General features: G+C 49.4%; 1 protein-coding gene across 3 annotated transcripts in view; it reads left to right on the top strand.

The window, feature by feature from the left end:
• Nucleotides 1–17,115, top strand: part of Lrrc20 (leucine rich repeat containing 20) — a 103,584-nt gene that overhangs the window by 44,658 nt on the left and 41,811 nt on the right. For all 3 annotated transcript variants that reach the window (XM_028886170.2, XM_037199490.1, XM_037199489.1), the window contains exon 3: nt 8,766–8,915. In XM_028886170.2, coding sequence (XP_028742003.1) covers nt 8,766–8,915 — 150 coding nt within the window. The remainder of the gene's footprint in view (nt 1–8,765; nt 8,916–17,115) is intronic.

The following is a 17,115-nucleotide window of genomic DNA, read 5'->3' on the forward strand; positions in this document are numbered from 1 at the left end:
CCCACCCCAGCATGGGTGATGCCGCAGAAGAGAACTGCATCCTAAACCTGCATCCTTCCGAACCAGCATCCTTGTGCCCAGGTTGCAGGCATCTCCATTGAACTCTCCTCTCCCCGTGGCTTTTACTGCGTACATAACCTTGGAGAGGACCTCTGTGAATCTTGTAACTTTTTGAGCTTCCTTTTAAAAAATTACACCTTTGTTTTTTTTAACCTTTTTTATTTGTTTGTTTTCAAGACAGGGTTTTTCTGTATAGTCCTGGCTGTCCTGAAACTCACTCTGTAGACCAGGCTGGCCTTGGACTCAGAGTTCTGCCTGCCTCTTCCTCCCAAGTGTTAGGATTAAAGGTGTACCCCACCACCGCCCAGTCAATGAACATTCGTTCATTTGTGTGTGTGTGTGTGTGTGTGTGTGTGTGTGTGTGTGTGTGTGTGTAGGTGCATGTATGCCACAGCATATGTATGGAGACCGGGACAATGTGCAGGGACTGATTCTCTCCTTCCACCAGGTCAAACTCAGGATCAAACTAGGTTGTCAGAACTGGTGGCAAATGCCTTTACCTGCTGAGCCACCTCGACAAGCTTATCAATAGGAGCATTTGAACCTCAGGTCTCTTCCCAGCCTGCTCCCTTCCTCCAGGAGGAAGTATTTCAGTGTGGAGGGAATAGCTGCACAGTAGAATGTTCTGGGAATGTACAGGCATGAGGAGCGGGATATGGGCTGGCCATTTCTGGGCTGATCTGCTCAGGGTGACAGACAGCTTTGAAGAGCCTTGGAAATAACTTGAATGGCTTTGTGTCTCTTCTTTGATTGTGATCATTTCCCTCACTTTGGGGATCAATGGCCCATTGTACAGTCCTTCACCAGTGCCAGACGCTGAAACCCCTGCCTCACAGCTGCTTCCTGGATCCAGCTGTACTATTCCTGTCTGTCTGTTGTGGGTCTGCTTTTCTCCGTTCTCTTTATCCTTTTTACTTTAAATATCATTAAAAAGAGAGAGGTTATGGGGTGAGGAGATGCTCAGCAGATCCAAGTGTTTGCTGTGCAAGCCAAGGACTTGAGTTCGATTCCCGGCACTCACATAAAAGCCAGACGTAGTTATGTGTCAGTAACCCTAGTGTGCAGGAGGGTAGAGATAGGCAGACCACCGGGGCTCGCTGGCTAGCCATTCTGTCCAAAACAGTGACCGCTGAGATTCACTGAGAGACCCTGTCTCAAAAAATAAGGTGAAGCGGGATTGCGATAACACCCAGCATTGATCTCTGGCCTCTACACATGCACACTCACTCACATGCACATATATATCACAGGCACACACAATATTACGAAATGATAAGTGTGGTGGTCTGAATAAAAATGGCTCCCGTAGGCTCAGGTATTTAAATGCTTTGTCACCAGGGAGAGGCACTGTTTGAAAGGATTAGAAGGATTAGGAGGTGTGGCTTTGTTGGAAGAAGTATGTCACTTGGGATGGGCTTTGAGGTTTCAAAACCCCAGGCCAGGCCCAGGTTCTCTCTCTGCCTGTGGATCAGGATGTAGTTAGTCTCAGCTACTTCTCTGGTACCTACCTGCAAACTGCCATGCTCCCTGCCATGATGATACTGGACTAAACCTCTGAAACTGTGAACAAGCCCCCAGTTAAATGCTTTCTTTTATTTATAAGAGTTGTCTTGGTCATGGTGCCTCTTCACAGCAACAGAACAGTGACTAAGACGTTAACAAATTACCAAGTAACATTTAAAAAAAAAATCTGTCAAATGATACAGAAGTGGAATCCACTCTACACACTGGGCACTGTGTCGTGTGCCTGTAATCCTTGCACTTGGAAGATAGAGGCAAGAGCTTAGGGAGTTCAAGGCCAACTTCAGTTACATAGCAAGTTCAAGGTCATCCTGGGATACATGAGACCCCGTTTCAAAAAATAATTTTGTAAAGTTTAATGTTTATAGACATATTTATAAACACTTGCTTCAGATAGAAGACTGTTCCACAGAACCCAGGTGGAGATCTTAGGACAACTTGGCAAGAATTACTTCTTTCTTTCTCCCCTTGCATAGGTTCCAGGCTCAAATTCAGGCCATCAGGCTTGTATTGCATTCTCCTTTACCCACAGGGCCATCTTGCTGGCCCTGGTGCCCTGTTTCTGAGGCCCAGCAGCTCTGTTTGCCACCAGCACCCAATGCCCAATCCTGGGTTCCTGTCTACTTAGAATGGCATGTCAAAGTGATCCCGGGACCTAATTCCTGGATGGTCCTTCTCCTTTGGTGACCTGGCTCCCTAATCCTGTCCCAACAGAGGCAGGCACCCTGGACCTGCAAACAGATGGAGAATGCCAGTAATAATGGTGGCATCAGCAGATAGAAACCCACAAGCACATCACGGTTAGACTTAACCAAAGGTGTAGGAAACTGGCAGTAGTGTGACAAATGCCTTCCCTGGGGAGACACAACACATGTCTACTCACCTCAGATAGGGAACTCATGACAGATCAAAGTACAGATACCCCCCGAGTCCAGCGTGGTGAACCAGATGCGTTTTTTTCTGGGGTGACTCACAGGAGTGTGGTTTGGAGGGTTACCTATAGGGAGCAGAAATGACTCAAAGACAGATGTATCACCAAGGCCCACCCTACCGTGGGCGACACACAGCTCACAGAAGCTGGGAAGCCTGGAGCACGCTGCACAGCCTGCAGGCTGCCCAGCAGGTTGGAGAGCGTCCTTTCCAGGTGCCTCTGGGCTACACGGCTTCCAGGCCGCTCTGCTGGTTTCTGCTTCCTCCAGGGAGCTGGTCGGGTCTCAAGTCTCCTTGCAGCTCTGCTTGTCTGAGAGTCTTCTTTGCAGCTGAGCAGAGCTTTTCCTGAGAAGGACTTTCAGCTTTTACTGCTTGCTCTGGTAGGGAGGGGCTTCGTGAATCTGGCTGGTTTCAGGGACTTCCTGAAGCTCTTTTGAGTTTTTTACCTTCCTGCTTAAGTGGCTTCCCGGAAGGGTGGAATGTTTCAATCTCGGAGGAAACAGTTACACAAGCAAAGACAGATCGATTCCACTCCTGATTTCCACAATCAACAAATTTCCCTGAGAGTGCCATTTTTGTAGTCCTGTCCAATGGCTCTGTTCTTTCTGGTGGTATATAGCAGTGCATGTTTTTGGATATGGTAATGGGCAGTTCTCGTAACTCCACTGTGGCGTTGTCTAAAAGTGCCTCATTATAAGTCATTCTGTCTGCCTTAACACTAATGCCATCTTCCTGGATGCTCTTATTCAAGTCATTCAGGTCTTCCTGAATAGGCTTTCAAGTCTGCGCCGATTGAGAATGCCACCTAGATGGCAGGATGGAGGCTAAACGCCGCCAGTTTCAGACACTTTGGAGGAGTGATTACCCAGACTGCCCCAGGATGATTCAGTCAGGCCTTGTTTTTTTCTGCCTATTGTCTCTGCCTTGTTTAGTCTTACTGACGAGAAAGTGGCTGCGTAGTTTATCTTCAAATTTGCCAGGTTTTTTCCCCCATGAAAGTTCATTTTGTAATCATGTATTTTTCTGTCCTCAAAGCATCACTGTATATACCGAATTTGACAAATTGTTTTGTATAAATACAATAGTAATATTTTACTTATGTAAAACAAGCACTGTGATTGTTTATGGTAACAAACAACCAAATACTCTGAAATAATTGCTGTTAGCACTCTGGTTATTTTTTTCTTCAGATTGTCTTTCCCAAACCTGTATACTTTTTATCTGGTTGAAACTATTGTGTACATAGAAATTTTTTTTTTTTGAGACACCACCTTGCTGTGTTATCCTGATGGTGAGGCTCAAATGGTCTCCCAAGTAGTTGAGATTATAGGCATACACCTTCACATTCAGCTTAATGTTAATATCTTATTTTTTTAAAAAATTGCTGATCTTGGGGCTCGAGATGTAGGTAGAGTCCTGCCTAGCACCTATAAAACCCTGGGTTCCATCCCTGGCATAACATAAAACCAGGCATGGTGGCACCCATCTGCAGAGGCAGGAGGATCAGAAATACAAGATCATGCTCAGCTATACAGTGAGGTAGAGGCCAGCCCTGAACTAAAAAAGAGAAAGAGGCAACAAATATCTAACCTCTATAATGTGAACTATAAAATTTGGAAAGCATGGTGTGAACTATGACATTGGGAAAGTGTGAACTATTAAATGTGAAAGTTACCAACAGGCGTGGGTTGACAGTTCCCGATAAAGGAGCTTTACCAGACTTTCAGTGAAAACCCTCCAGCACACTGAACAAAATAACAAAAGATGTGAACAGGGTGCTCCACAGGGGGAATAAAGATGGTTAATTGACTATGAAACGTAATTAGTCTCATTACCCAAAGCATTGCAGATTAGACCCAGGAAGACCGTTTCCCTCGATCATAATAACAAGGTATGTTTTTAAAGCATGCTCCTGCTGTTCAGTAGATTTATAAAGCAACAATCTTCTGGAGAGCAGCTTGCAATCCATGTGAGGGCATGTGTATTTGTTTATGACTTGTATTTTCCCTTTGTAACTGTCTTATGTTCTATTTATTGATTAGTTTGAATTTTTCTTTATACTATTGTCTTAAGCATTTTCATTTTCTATTTTTTTTTCCTTTGAGACGGGGTTTCTCTGTGTAGTTTTGGTGCCTGTCTCTGTAGACCAGGCTGGCCTCGAACTCACAGGGATTCGCCTGGCTCTGCCTCCTGAGTGCTAGGATCAAAGGTGTGCACCACCACTGCCCGGCTCATTTTCTTTATCTTATTTATAGACCCTTGCATAATACATTGTTTGCCTTATTTTCTTTAAAAGGTTTATTTTTCTTGTTTGCTTTTGTTTTTCTGAGACAAGAGTTTTTTTGTATAGCCTTGGCTGGCCTGGAACTCACTCTGTAGACCAGACTGGCCTCAAATTCACAAAGATCCACCTGCTTCTGCCTCCCAAGTGCTGGGATTTAAGGGTGGGCACCACCACCGCCCGGCTTTTTTTTTTTTTTTTTTTTTAATATTCAGTGGTCTATCTTTTATGCAGTTTCTGCCCCGCCCCTTGTCCCTGTCCCTCTCTTCTATACTCCCTAGGTTTCAAAAGAGACCTTCGTCTAAGAGGTTACATAGATATTATCTCCGATTAGTTCTGATTTTTCTGGTGAAGATAAAAATTTTGAGTCTTAGGTGAGTCTTTTTTTGTTTTTCCTAAGCTATTAAGTGAGGGAGCTGATGAACACTTCCTTTCCCTGGTTTATTTGTGAGGCTTCCATTAGCATTGTTCAATTATGACATGTTTTCTTCTGTGCAAAACCTTCTGCGTTTAACATTTTCCTTTCATGATGTTTCTCCTTTGGCCTCTCTTAATCAATGCGACTTCTGAAGTGACTGTTACCCTGCATTATTTTTCAGATCATTCTGTTTACTCAGTGAGAGATGGGATTTGGGTAGAAAACAAAGCAGACATTCTATTAAAATTTTTCTCTAAAAAAAGGCATCATGGAGCTAGGTAGTGGAGACTCAGACCTTTAATCCCAGCACTTGGGAGGCAGAGGGAGGTGGTGGATCTCTTTCGAGGTCAGCCTGGTCTACAGAGTGAGTTCCAGGATAGCCAGGGCTACATAGAGAAACCGTGTCTCGAAAACTAACAAACAAAAGACAACACAGAGTGGGAAAATGGCTCAGTGAATGGTTAAGAGCCCTTGCTGCTCATTCAGACACCCAGGTGGGATGGATCACAACCGTCTGTAACTCCTGCTTCAGTGGATCTGACCCCCACTACTGACTGCTCTCCTTGGGCACCTGCACATCCGTGCATGTACATACACAAAGACACACACATATGCAGACCTTGGAAGTCAAATAAAATCTCTTTTTAAAAAGCAACATCACTTAATATCTTTTCTTGTTACCAACGAACATCCCGTCTGTCTTCACATACAAACCTAAAAATATCTGAAAACAGACACAAAAAGGTGTTAATAAAACCTCGGATTAAGCGGTCTCATTGGCATTGTGTGTGTGTGAGGCTCTGGCTGGAGGAGCAGCTGCTTAGGGCAGCGAGAGGCTTCGTGGAGCACATGACATCTGACTGGGACTTGGAACAAAAGTAAAGATTCCGTGGGACAGTGGCTTGAGAAGCGCTTCAGTTATTATGTGAGGAATAATCGTGATTATTATATGGCCATTTCCACGTGCTTTGTGTTTTTTTTTTTTTTTTTTTTGCTATTAGGAATAGGACCTTTAAAAGCCACATCCTTCCACTGGGAATACCGCACAGTGGTAGAGCACCTGCCTAGCCAGCCCAAGGCCCCAGGTTCAACTCCCAGTGCCGCATAAAAGACAAACAACAAGGAATAGAAATCCATATATTTTATTGCTGGCACATGGGATTATTATGGCACTTGCATATTTATTCTGGAACCGTCTGCAGATGCATGGCCACCTGAGAGAGCCAGGCTTCTGTGAAGAAGAGATGCCACAGTGCCGCCACAGTCGGAGAAAGTCCCAAGGGCTCAGAAGGCAATGGCCAGCAACAAGGAAACTCTGGAATGATTCCCAGAAGAGACCTGGAGGGAGCCAGCCTTGAAGTATAGAGAGGGTCTGAACAGTGAGGAGGGAGGGTAGAGGTGGGTGTGGGTGTGGGGCCGGTGGCACTGTAACACATTAGCCATGTATCTGCTGGGCCCTTTGTGAGTGGAGATTTTTATCCTGGCTCCTCTTCGTGGCAGCTGACTGTCCGATACCATTGTTGTTCTTTTCTTTCTTTCTTTTTTTTTTTTGGTTTTACGCGACAGGGTTTCTCTGTGTAACTTTGCACCTTTCTGGAACTCACTCTGAAGCCCAGGCTGGCCTCGAACTCACAGAGATCCGCCTTCCTCTCGTGCTGGGATTAAAGGTGTGCGCCACCGCCGCCTGGCCTGTTGTTATTTTCTATAATAAGTGGGGAAACTGAGGCCCAGGGAGCTTAAGTCACCGGGGAGAGCTGGAGAGCCTAATAACATAGCCTCAGTCCTTCATGTGTCTCTCTGTGTGCGCGTGCAGTTTTATGGAGATGTAGTTCATCCATGTGACGTGAACCACCCGAGGCCGGGCATGTGGCTGAAAGTAGGCCGAGTGCTTGCCCGGCCTATGCAAAGCACTGGGTTCGACTTCCCCAACACTTTGTAAAACTGGATGTAATAAGGCACACCTGTATCCCCAGCCCTTAGGAGGTGGAGGCAGGAGGATCGGAGTCATCCTTGGCCACATGGTGACTCTGAGGCTGGCCTACGATGCGGCATGAGGCACTGAAGACGAAGGAAGGGAGGAGAGAGGAAATCCTTTAGTGGTTTCCATCGTATCCAAGGAGCTATAAAATTGCTGCCACGGTCCAATTTTAGCACATTTTGCAGAAAGAGAACACAAACCCGCCCCTTCCTCATCACTCCCTCGCGCCTCTCCCCTGCAGCCCTGTGCCCTTCCGCAGCTGTCGCTTTCTGTCTGAGTGGATTTGCCTCTCCTGCCCATTTCATGTACGTGGGGTCAGGCTGATGGGTGGTGCCGATGACCGGCTTCTTTGGCTCAGCACCGTGTCCCCCACCCCCACCCCCACCCCAGCCCACAGGGTTTCTCTGTGTAGTTTTGGTGCCTGTCCTGAAACTCACTCTGTAGCCCAGGCTGGCTTCGAACTCACAGAGATCCGCCTGGCTCTGCCTCCCGAGTGCTGGGATCAAAGTCGTGCGCCACCACCGCCCGGCCAGCACTGTGTTTTCGTGATTCTCCCATATTATGGTATTTCTCTGTGGGCAGCGGGGCATGTTCTTATGTACACATGCATGTCTGTGCATGTGTGTTGTTTCTTGGTTACCATCCATTTTTTTTGCCCCCCCCCCCCCCCCCCCCCCGTTTTTGAGATGGGGTCATGCCTTGGCCTTTAACTCAGGAAGTAGGCTAGGTTGGTTGGCTGGTGAGTCCCAGGCTAAGCCTGTCTCTACCTCCCCAGAACCGGGATCATCCGCACACACCACCGTCACCAGACTGCCTTTTTCCCCCACCCCTCCCTTGTAGGTTCTGGGGATCACATGCAGGCTCTTGTACCTGAGAGGCAAGCACTTTACCAACCACACCACCTCCCCAGCCTCTATGGCATTTTTTCTTATTGCTGGGCAGTAGTGCTTCTTATGGGCAGGTCACCCATTTCTCAGTCTGTGGCCAGCCCAACCGTGTCATTCTGTTTTCAGGCCTTTCGAGCAAAGCTACATGTCCCGTGTTTTCGGCCTGGAAACGCTGGCCTTCATGTCTCCTGGGTGTCTGTGTCGGAAGGGTGGCGGCCCTCGATCCTGTAATGACTTTGCGGTTAGCCCCCGGGGAAGTGCGAGCCTGTGGCTTCTCTGCTTCTTTGATACAGACCCCGGGAAAGGTGGGCAAACCTCGAGGTCTGAGCATTGTGTGTGTCCAAAGCAAGCAATTGTGAAGTGCTCTCCGAGAGGCTGCCTCATTGTCAGCTCTTTGATTCCGAAGGAATTGGTTCTGTAAGGGAAGGGCCTGAACCATGCTGCCCGGAATGACATTATTATTGTGACTTCAAGGTCTTGCCTCTTGGAGTCCGGCTGTGGTAATAGAGATGGAGACAAAACCCAAGATTCTGAGTGTGAAGGAAGTGTCCTTCAAGTGAGGCGTAATGGGACAGGCCAGAGGGCACAGACGCTGGGGGGTGGGGGGGGGTTGGTCCGTGTGGGTCTGGGGCTGGCTCCTGGGAAGCTGTGATTCATGGCTCTGATCTGTCCTTGTCTTTTTTGCTGCAGACTTGGCCGACTGCAAGCTTGTTTCTTTCCCCATCTGCATCTACAAGGTCCTGAGGAACGTCTCCGACCAGATTCACCTCATCACACTGGCTAACAATGAACTCAAGTCCCTCACCAGCAAGTTCATGACCACCTTCAGTCAGCTTCGAGGTAGGCCAGGGGTTAGAGCTCAGACAAGGAGTGTGTGACCAGCTCCAGACCTTCAGGGTCCCAACCCCCTCTGGAGAATGTCCCCAGAGCTAGTCCTGGATCAACCAGACTCATAAAATCATTTCCAGGGGTATAGGCTTTGAAGACCTGGAAGTCTCTGGGCCAAATTCTGTTTCCAGCTGACTGAAAATAAGATTGCCAGAGCCGGATGTGGTAGCATATGCCTTTAATCCCAGGAGGTAGAGAGGCAGGCGGACCTTTGTGAGTTCGAGACCAGCCTGGTCTACAGAGTGAGTTTCTGGACAGCCAGGACTGTTCCACAGGGAAACTGCATCTCAAAAAAAGACCGACTGAAGACAAGTCCTGGCTTGACTCTTCCATTCTGAGCAGACCAGCGAGCCGAGGAGATGTGAATAACTGATTCCCTTCTCATCCCCAGCGTTGTCCCTCCCTCCCTCCCTCCCTCCCTTCCTTCCTCTCATGTTGCTTTCTCAGGGCAGCTGTGACAGGTGCCAGCAATGCTGACTTATCTCTGGCACACACCGAGTGAGTGGATATTGTCCTTGGACGGTGCTAGGCAGGAGGCCAGCGGGTGGGCATTTTGGATCTTTTGAAGCGGTGTTTCTGGGTAGCTCAGCAGGATGTGTGGTGGTGCTCACTCCAGCTTTCTGCCTCATGGAGCAGGACCGGGTGGTAGGCGGGAGAGCGACAGACGGCGCAGGGTGCCTGGATAAGGTGGATCCTGCTTCCTAGGGCTCTCTGGCTGCCAGGGATATGAAAAGGGTCTGTGATTCTGTTTAGAGAAACAGACACAAAATACTGGTCCTGTATGAAGAGCAAGCAAGTGTATCTCAGATCCCTGATTTCGGCTGGTCAGATGTACTGACTGGTTTTGTGTGTCAACTTGACACAAGCTAGAGTCATCAAAGGAACCTCAGTTGAGGAAATGCCTCCTTGAGATCAGCAGTAAGACATTTTCTCAAATTGTGATTCATGGGGGAGGGCCCAGCCCATGGTGGGTGGTGCCATCCCCGGGCTGCTGGTCCTGGGTTCTATAAGAAGGTGATCTGAGCAGGCCGTGGGAAGCCAGCCAGTAAGTAGATCCCCTCCATGGTCTCTGCATCAGCTCCTGCCTCCAGCATCCTGTCCTGTTTGAGTTCCCGTCCTTGACTTCCTTCAGTGATGAACAGCAGTGCTGAAGTGTTAGCCAAATACTCCGCCCCTCACCAAGTTACCTTTTGGTCATGGTGTTTTGTTGTAGCGACAGAAACCCTAAGACAGCAGGCTTCCTCAGCGAGCTGTGGAGACCAGAAGGCAGAGACAGGTATGACTGGGCAAAGCTTGGTCCAGCAAATAGGAAGAACCGTGTGGTGGCTCAGGGGGGAGCAGGCGAGAACCTGGCGAGGCCACACTCACTGTGCACACAGATGAGCACCAAGACAGGATTAGTGTCGGTGGCTCCTTCTCAGAAGTCACAGAGCTCAAACAGTTGTGTTTGAAAAGTTCCGGTGGCCTGTGGGCCGGGGGGGGGGGGGGAGTGGGAGGGGCCTGGGCAGGGCTCAGTTCCCCAAAGGCACCCGTGTGTGTACTTTTTAACCTGGTTGGTTTCTCTCTTCAGTCCTTTTCCTGGCATCTGCCTCTGCGTAGGTGAGGTGGGTCCTTGTAGTTCATGTCCCCTGATGAAATCAGAACCATCCTAGGAACTTCTCTGTACCCACTGTCGTCCCAAGACCAGATGAATCAGGCCCCCTGAGTGTGAGCCTAGGCCTTGGCATTAATATATGCCCAGGCCATTCTGAAGTGCTGACAGCCAAAGATGAGACCCACAGTTCCAGGCTCAGCAGCACAAGGGCCTAACAGGCTAGCGCATGAGTAAGGAGTGACTTGCATTGAGTGTGTGGCCGTAAGGAGTAATGGGGACTTACCCACCTACCACTGGTGTCTCCCTCAGCTGTGTGTGCTATCGGAGAAGATGGACCGGCGATGTCCATTCTTCTAGTCGCTTACGTCCATTCTGATCATTTATTTGATATGCATTGGTGGTTTTTGCCTTCATGTATGCCTGTGTGAGGGTGCTGAATCCCCGGACCTGGAGTCACAGACAGTTGAAAGACACCATGTGGGTGCTAGGAATCGAACCTGGGTCCCCCGGAAGAGCAGTCAGTCCTCTGAACCGCTGAGCCATCCCTCCAGTCCCCAGTTTGGTTTTCTTGAGACAGGGTGTCAAGGCTGACCTCAGACTCACTATGGAACCTTGAACTTGGGATGCTCATGGGTCTGCCTCCCAAGCGCTAGGACTGTAGTCATGCACTACCATGGCTGGCTCCGGATGATCATTTAACAGAAGTTGGAAGTAAGCAGCGTGTGAGAATTTCTCCAGGTTTTAGGTAACGTGAAAGCCAGTCTGATGAATTTGCAATGTAGACTTAGCTTGTAAAATATTGGCATGACCTCTAGTCTCCTCCTTCATGGAAGGAGATGGCAGATCAAGGAGGAAGGACTTGGTTCAGTAGGACCCAGAGCAGAAATCTCCAGAGCTTGACCCCAAGTGGGCCACCTCACAGGGTATTAGCTCAAAGGTCTTGTAGTGTTTTGACAAAGTCTCATGTAGCCCAGGCTGACCCAACTCTATTCAGTTGGAGGTGACCTTTAACCTTATGATCCTTCTGCCTCCATCTTCTAAGTGTTGGGATAATATGTCCATCTTCTCTGGTGCTGGGGGTCAAACCCAGGGCTTCCTCATGCTGGGTAAGCCACTCTACCAGGGGAGCCACATCCTCCGGCCCGCGTGTTTTGCTTTCTAGAGAGAGAGGTGGTGGGGCCGTCAGGGTCCCAGGAAGAGCAGCTGGGTTGGGGTTTCCTTGGGCAGAGGAGAGATCCTGTGTACTTTCTTATGCTCAGTCCGTCTTCCGGACCTGAGTCTGGAGGCAGGGAAACCATGGCGGCCAGTCAACGAGGTGCCTCCTTGAAGGAGCCCGGGCTTGCAGGATGCTCCCCCTTACCCTGCACCCCGAGGGCTGGGGCACCGGCAAGGAACCATGCAGGAGGTTAGAGTGCTGGGCAGAAGAACTGATACTTCCCTAGAGCAGTGTGGGCACTGAGGGCTGGAGGAAGAGCTTCCAGAGGTCCCCCACCAGCAGCTTGGGGGAAATGCTGCTCAGGGCTCCGCCAACACCAGCCTACCCACTCACTCCAGTACCATTGAAGTACTCAGACCCTATTGAAGGATGCTGTTTGAACTCTCTTTCTCTGCCCCCACCAGCTCCTGACTCCTCTCTCTATCCCTCAGCTTGGGCTTTCAAAGAGAAGGCCAGCTCAGCTAATGGGATTTCACACAGTGGATTGTAGGCTGTGGTTGCCAGGAGCCGAGGGTGAGGGGTTTGAGTGGGAGAGTGCTGGAGCCAAGGCCCATTCAGCTCTTAGGGAGTTCTGAGCCCAAGTCTTTGTTGTGATTTCAACAGAAGAGAGACACAGACACGCACATATGCACACGCTCACCCCGAGCTTCATGAGCGCGGAGGAGGGGGAGGTGTCAGCATTTAAAAGATCATTTTGTGTCTTCTTGTGGGCTCTTGACGGAGCAACTGCTGGGCCACGTGTCCCCCGCCCGCCTCACAGGCTCTCGAGGCTGAGAACTCTCTCCATCAGACTCGTGGCTTCCCAGGGTTGGATCATCTTTGGTTCTACCTCTCCATGTCTCTCACTCATCTTTATGAGATGAAAAGGCAGGGCATGGTCTACAGTGGCTTGTTTAGCCTGTGCCAGGCTCTATGTTCACCCTCTAGCACTGCCTAAACCAGTGATGACACACACCCGTGATCCCAGCACTCCAGGGGTAGAGGCAAGAGGACCAGAAGTTCAGAGTCATCTTCTGCTCCCTAGCCAGTTGGAGGCCAGCCTGAGATATATTGTGTTTTAAAAGAAATAAAACACAGGGTTGGGGATTTAGCTCAGTGGTAGAGCGCTTGCCTAGCAAACACGAGGCCCTGGGTTCGATCCTCAGCTCAAAAAAAAAAAAAAAAAAAAAAAGAAGAAGAAGAAGAATGAAAAAAGAAACAAAGCAAAACAGCAAGACCTGAGTGAGTGAAGGGGTGAGATAGAATCGGTGTGAGTGGCAGATGGGCCTGTGGAAAGTGATCTCAGTGTCTGGGTACGGCTCTCCTGTCTCCCCGTCACCCGCCTTGCTCTCTGGCCACTCGGCTCTTTTGATCGAGTGTGTCCTGGGCCTGCTAGGTGAGAGGAGTGTGAGACACACCTAAGAGATAAATATTGTGTGCCGCCTCCCCACAGGTGAGACCCTGGGAGGCCCCTGCCCTTGGCACCCACTGAAGAGCAGGAAGCCAACCCCGTCATGTGCACATGGCAGAGGCTCCAGAGTGGACAGGGGACGAAGGGAATGCGTCACAGTGGAGCAAAAGCAAGGGGTTTGGGTCCGAGCAGCCGCTCGGGCAACTGTTAGTGGCTTGCTAAAAGCGGGCATCCTTGGGGACGGAGGGCTAGAGTTGGGTACAGATAGCTTTGGCTTTCTCCTTATGGTCCGTAGTTGGATACGGAGACGAGACTCAGGGAAGCTCACCCAGGTGTGATAGCTCAAGACTGTAATTCCAAAACTTGGAGAGGTAGAGGCAGAAAGACCCAGGAGTTCAAAGCCAGCCTTAGCTACATAGTGAGTTTAAGGCCAGCCCGGGCTAAATGAGATTCTGTCTTTTTTTTTTTTTTTTTTTTTTTTGGTTTTTCGAGACAGGGTTTCTCTGTGTAGCTTTGCGCCTTTCCTGGAACTCACTTGGTAGCCCAGGCTGGCCTCGAACTCACGGAGATCCGCCTGGCTCTGCCTCCCGAGTGCTGGGATTAAAGGCGTGCGCCACCACTGCCCGGCGAGATTCTGTCTTAACTTAGTATCTACTCTGCACCCCCAAAATTAGAGAAGCTATTTGTGGGTTATTGAGTACTCGCCTTGTAGAGCCAGGAGTTATGGTTTGGCTTGTCTGTTTTTACAGACGACAGTTTCTATGATGTCTGACGTAAGTGAGCAAGTGTCTTAGCTTGGATTTCTGTTGCCTCGACAAAATGCCATGACCAAAAAGCAAGTCGGGGAGGAAAGGGGCTATTGGGCTCACACTTCCACATTGTAGTTGTATCACAGAAGGAAGCTAGAACAGGAACTCAAACAGGGCAGGAACCTGGAGGCAGGAGCTGATGCAGACACCATGGAGATATGCTGCTTACTGGCTTGCTCATCATGACTTTCTCAGCCTACTCACAGAACCCAGGACCACCAGTCGAGGGATGGCATCACCCACAATGGGCTGGGACCTCCTCCATTAGCACTGATTAAGAAAATGCCTTGCCAGGCTGTGGCGCACGCCTTTAATCCCAGCACTCAGGAGGCAGGCGGATCTCTGTGAGTTCGAGGCCAGCCTGGTCTACAGAGCGAGATCCAGGACAGGCTCCAAAGCTGCACAGAGAAACCCTGTCTCAGGGAGAAAAAAGAAAAAAAAAAAAAAAAAAAAAAAAAAAAAAAAAAAAAAAGAAAAGAAAATGCCTTACAGCCAGATCTCATGGATGCATTTTCTCAATTAAGGTTCCCTGCTTTCAGAATAACTCTAGTTCATGTGTCAAGTTGACATAAGACTAGCCAACATAGCAAGCCACTGGGTTAGTGGCTCCAAATAATTAGCTACAGGTTGTGGATCAGTATTCTATTTGATACTGGGTGTCACTGTTGTCACTAAATTCAGTCTTTCATGAGCCAGGCATGGTAGTGCACACCTGTAGTCCCAGCATTAGGGAGATGGAGGCAAGAAGACTAGGAGTTCAAGATCATTCTTAATTGCATAGAAAGCTGAAGGCTAGCCTGGGCTACATGAGACCTTATCTTAAAAAAAAACAAAATAAAACACACAATCTCTCACGCCTTCACCTTACTCATCCAGTGGATGCTCACAAGCTCTGTCCAAGCAAATAAATAGTACAGGCACCCCAGTTCACTGGGCACTCAGTTCTTCTGGCTCTGAGCCTATAGATGTTTCTTTTTTAAATTTAATTTTATTATTTTATGTATATGAGTGTTTAGCCAGCATATATGTCTAGTGCCCAAAGAGGCCAAAAGAGGGTATTGGATCCTTTGGAACTGGAGTTACAGACAGTTGTGAGCTGCCACGTGGGTGAGAATCAAACCCAGGTCCTTTGGAAGAGCAGCCAGTGCTCTTAACCCTGAGGCCTCTCCCCAGCTCCCCCTCCTCTGCCTGTGTTTGTCACTGTAACACCACTATCATCTGGGAACAAGAAGACTTAGAGCTACAGAGAGATAGCCCTCGAGATCCTCACCGTTTCGCAGGGGAAGCAGCAACATGGAAACTTAAGGAGTTGCCTGCTGAGGGGTTGCTTGTGGAGGACTCAGAGATGTCGTGGGTGGGAACTCAGGAAGCTCCAGAGAAGCAGCTTAAAGTGGCAATTGTTAGATGAGGAGGAGGCGTTTGCCAGATAAATATGGGGGAGTTTCTATAGCCGCCTTCAAGAGAGGAAAGGTACGTTTGGAAAATGACTGCAAAAATGATGCAAGACGGAATGGTCCAGAGCAGAGGGATGAAGCGTGTCGTCAGGGACTGGCCAGAGGGAGCTGTGTGCTTAAACCGGAACATTTGAGAAGGGACCTGGCAAGATGAATTAGGGTAAGAAAAGGCAGTGTGGGACATCGAAGACAGGAGACGCATAATGAATCCAAGTGTAAAGCCAGCAGATGCAGGAAACAGGACCGGCCTTGAAGACCCAGCCCCAAGTTAGTCTTCAGTCAGGTCCTAAGGGAGCCTCTGAGATGATGAATCTCCTCTTCACAGGCAGGGCAGTGGGGCTTGGGCCGATTGAGAAAGTGTTGTTGTGGACAATGTTGGGCCGGGAGGTTTGGGCTATCTGGTCAACCAGCATGGGTGCCTCTGTGGAGACTAAGCTAACCCAAAGCTCCTGGTGTGGGAAGAAAACAGGCTTGGCAGAGCTGGGCTTAGGGACGAGGCTCTTGATTAAGTATTATGAGAGTGGGGTGAGGTGACACCTGATCCTTAGGGTGTGAAGTTGAAATTGCTTATGATTTCCAGTGATGGACTCATTTGCTAGCGTAAGATAGAGTCTCATGTAACCCTGGCTGACCTCAAACTCTATAGACATCCAAGGGTGGCCTTCGACTTCTAATCTCCTGCCTCCACTTCCCCTGTGCTGATTTGACAGGTGTGGGCCACTGTACCCGGCTATGATGAGTGTCTCTTTCTGTGTCCTTCCCTAAGCCCATGTTCTCTGAGCCCTTGCTGACAGGAAGATGGCAGGTAGCCAGCCACCCTAGGACACTGTGCTGTGTGTACTCCTGTTCCAATACAGGTGTCCTGCGGGGCCTATCTGTTAAGGACTTCTCAAGCTCACCAGGCTGTCATTGTTCTCACCACAGGGGCCTCCAGGCAGCTAGAGAAAATTAGTTTACCTCATTGCCTCAGCCAACCAGATAGGTGCGTGAGAGCTTCCTCCTTTCCTCCTGGTAGGCCACCTGGTATGAGAGGGCTGCACTGTCCTGCTCCTGGGGCAGGAGGAGGCTTAGGGGGCTTTGGGGGACTGGGACAATGCGGAAAGTGTCCTAGGGTGGCTTATTTCCTGTTGTTCTGGGAAAAGGAGGCTGGGGTGGGTTCTCTTGGTCATGATAAATCTCCTTAGCCGAGAACGGGTGGAACCATCCCCACATAGGTCATCAGGTGGCAGGACACTGGGCCTTCACTCCATGCTCTCCCTTCGCCCTTTGCATTCACTTTTCCTTAGCTCAGCTGACAGAAAGCCAAAGGCAAGAATGTCAAGACTCTGGGCAAGCTGGCCAGACACAGAAGCAGTGCTGCGGTGGGTGTCAACATCTTAGCTGTTCACAGATCTACTGTCGGGACACACATTTTCCGTTTCTCCAGATCCTGATTACAGTCATGGAACCCAGGAGGACCCATCTCCCCGGAGGGCCCCTAGGGGCAACACCCATTGCTGTCCCTAGGAATTCTGGACGGCATGGCGGAGGTGACAGGGGCGTGGTGGCCTCACAGCTTCTGCTCTCTGTCCTCGTGGGTGTCGGATCCCTGGGGTTACCCGGTTGAAAGCAACAGCCTACAAGTCTAAATGTTGGTGACAGCACCAGACCCATAGAGCTGGAAGAAATCAGTTTAAGTCCTCTTGGAGG

Source organism: Peromyscus leucopus, chromosome 16_21 (assembly GCF_004664715.2).
Source record: "Peromyscus leucopus breed LL Stock chromosome 16_21, UCI_PerLeu_2.1, whole genome shotgun sequence".
NCBI lineage: Eukaryota > Metazoa > Chordata > Mammalia > Rodentia > Cricetidae > Peromyscus > Peromyscus leucopus.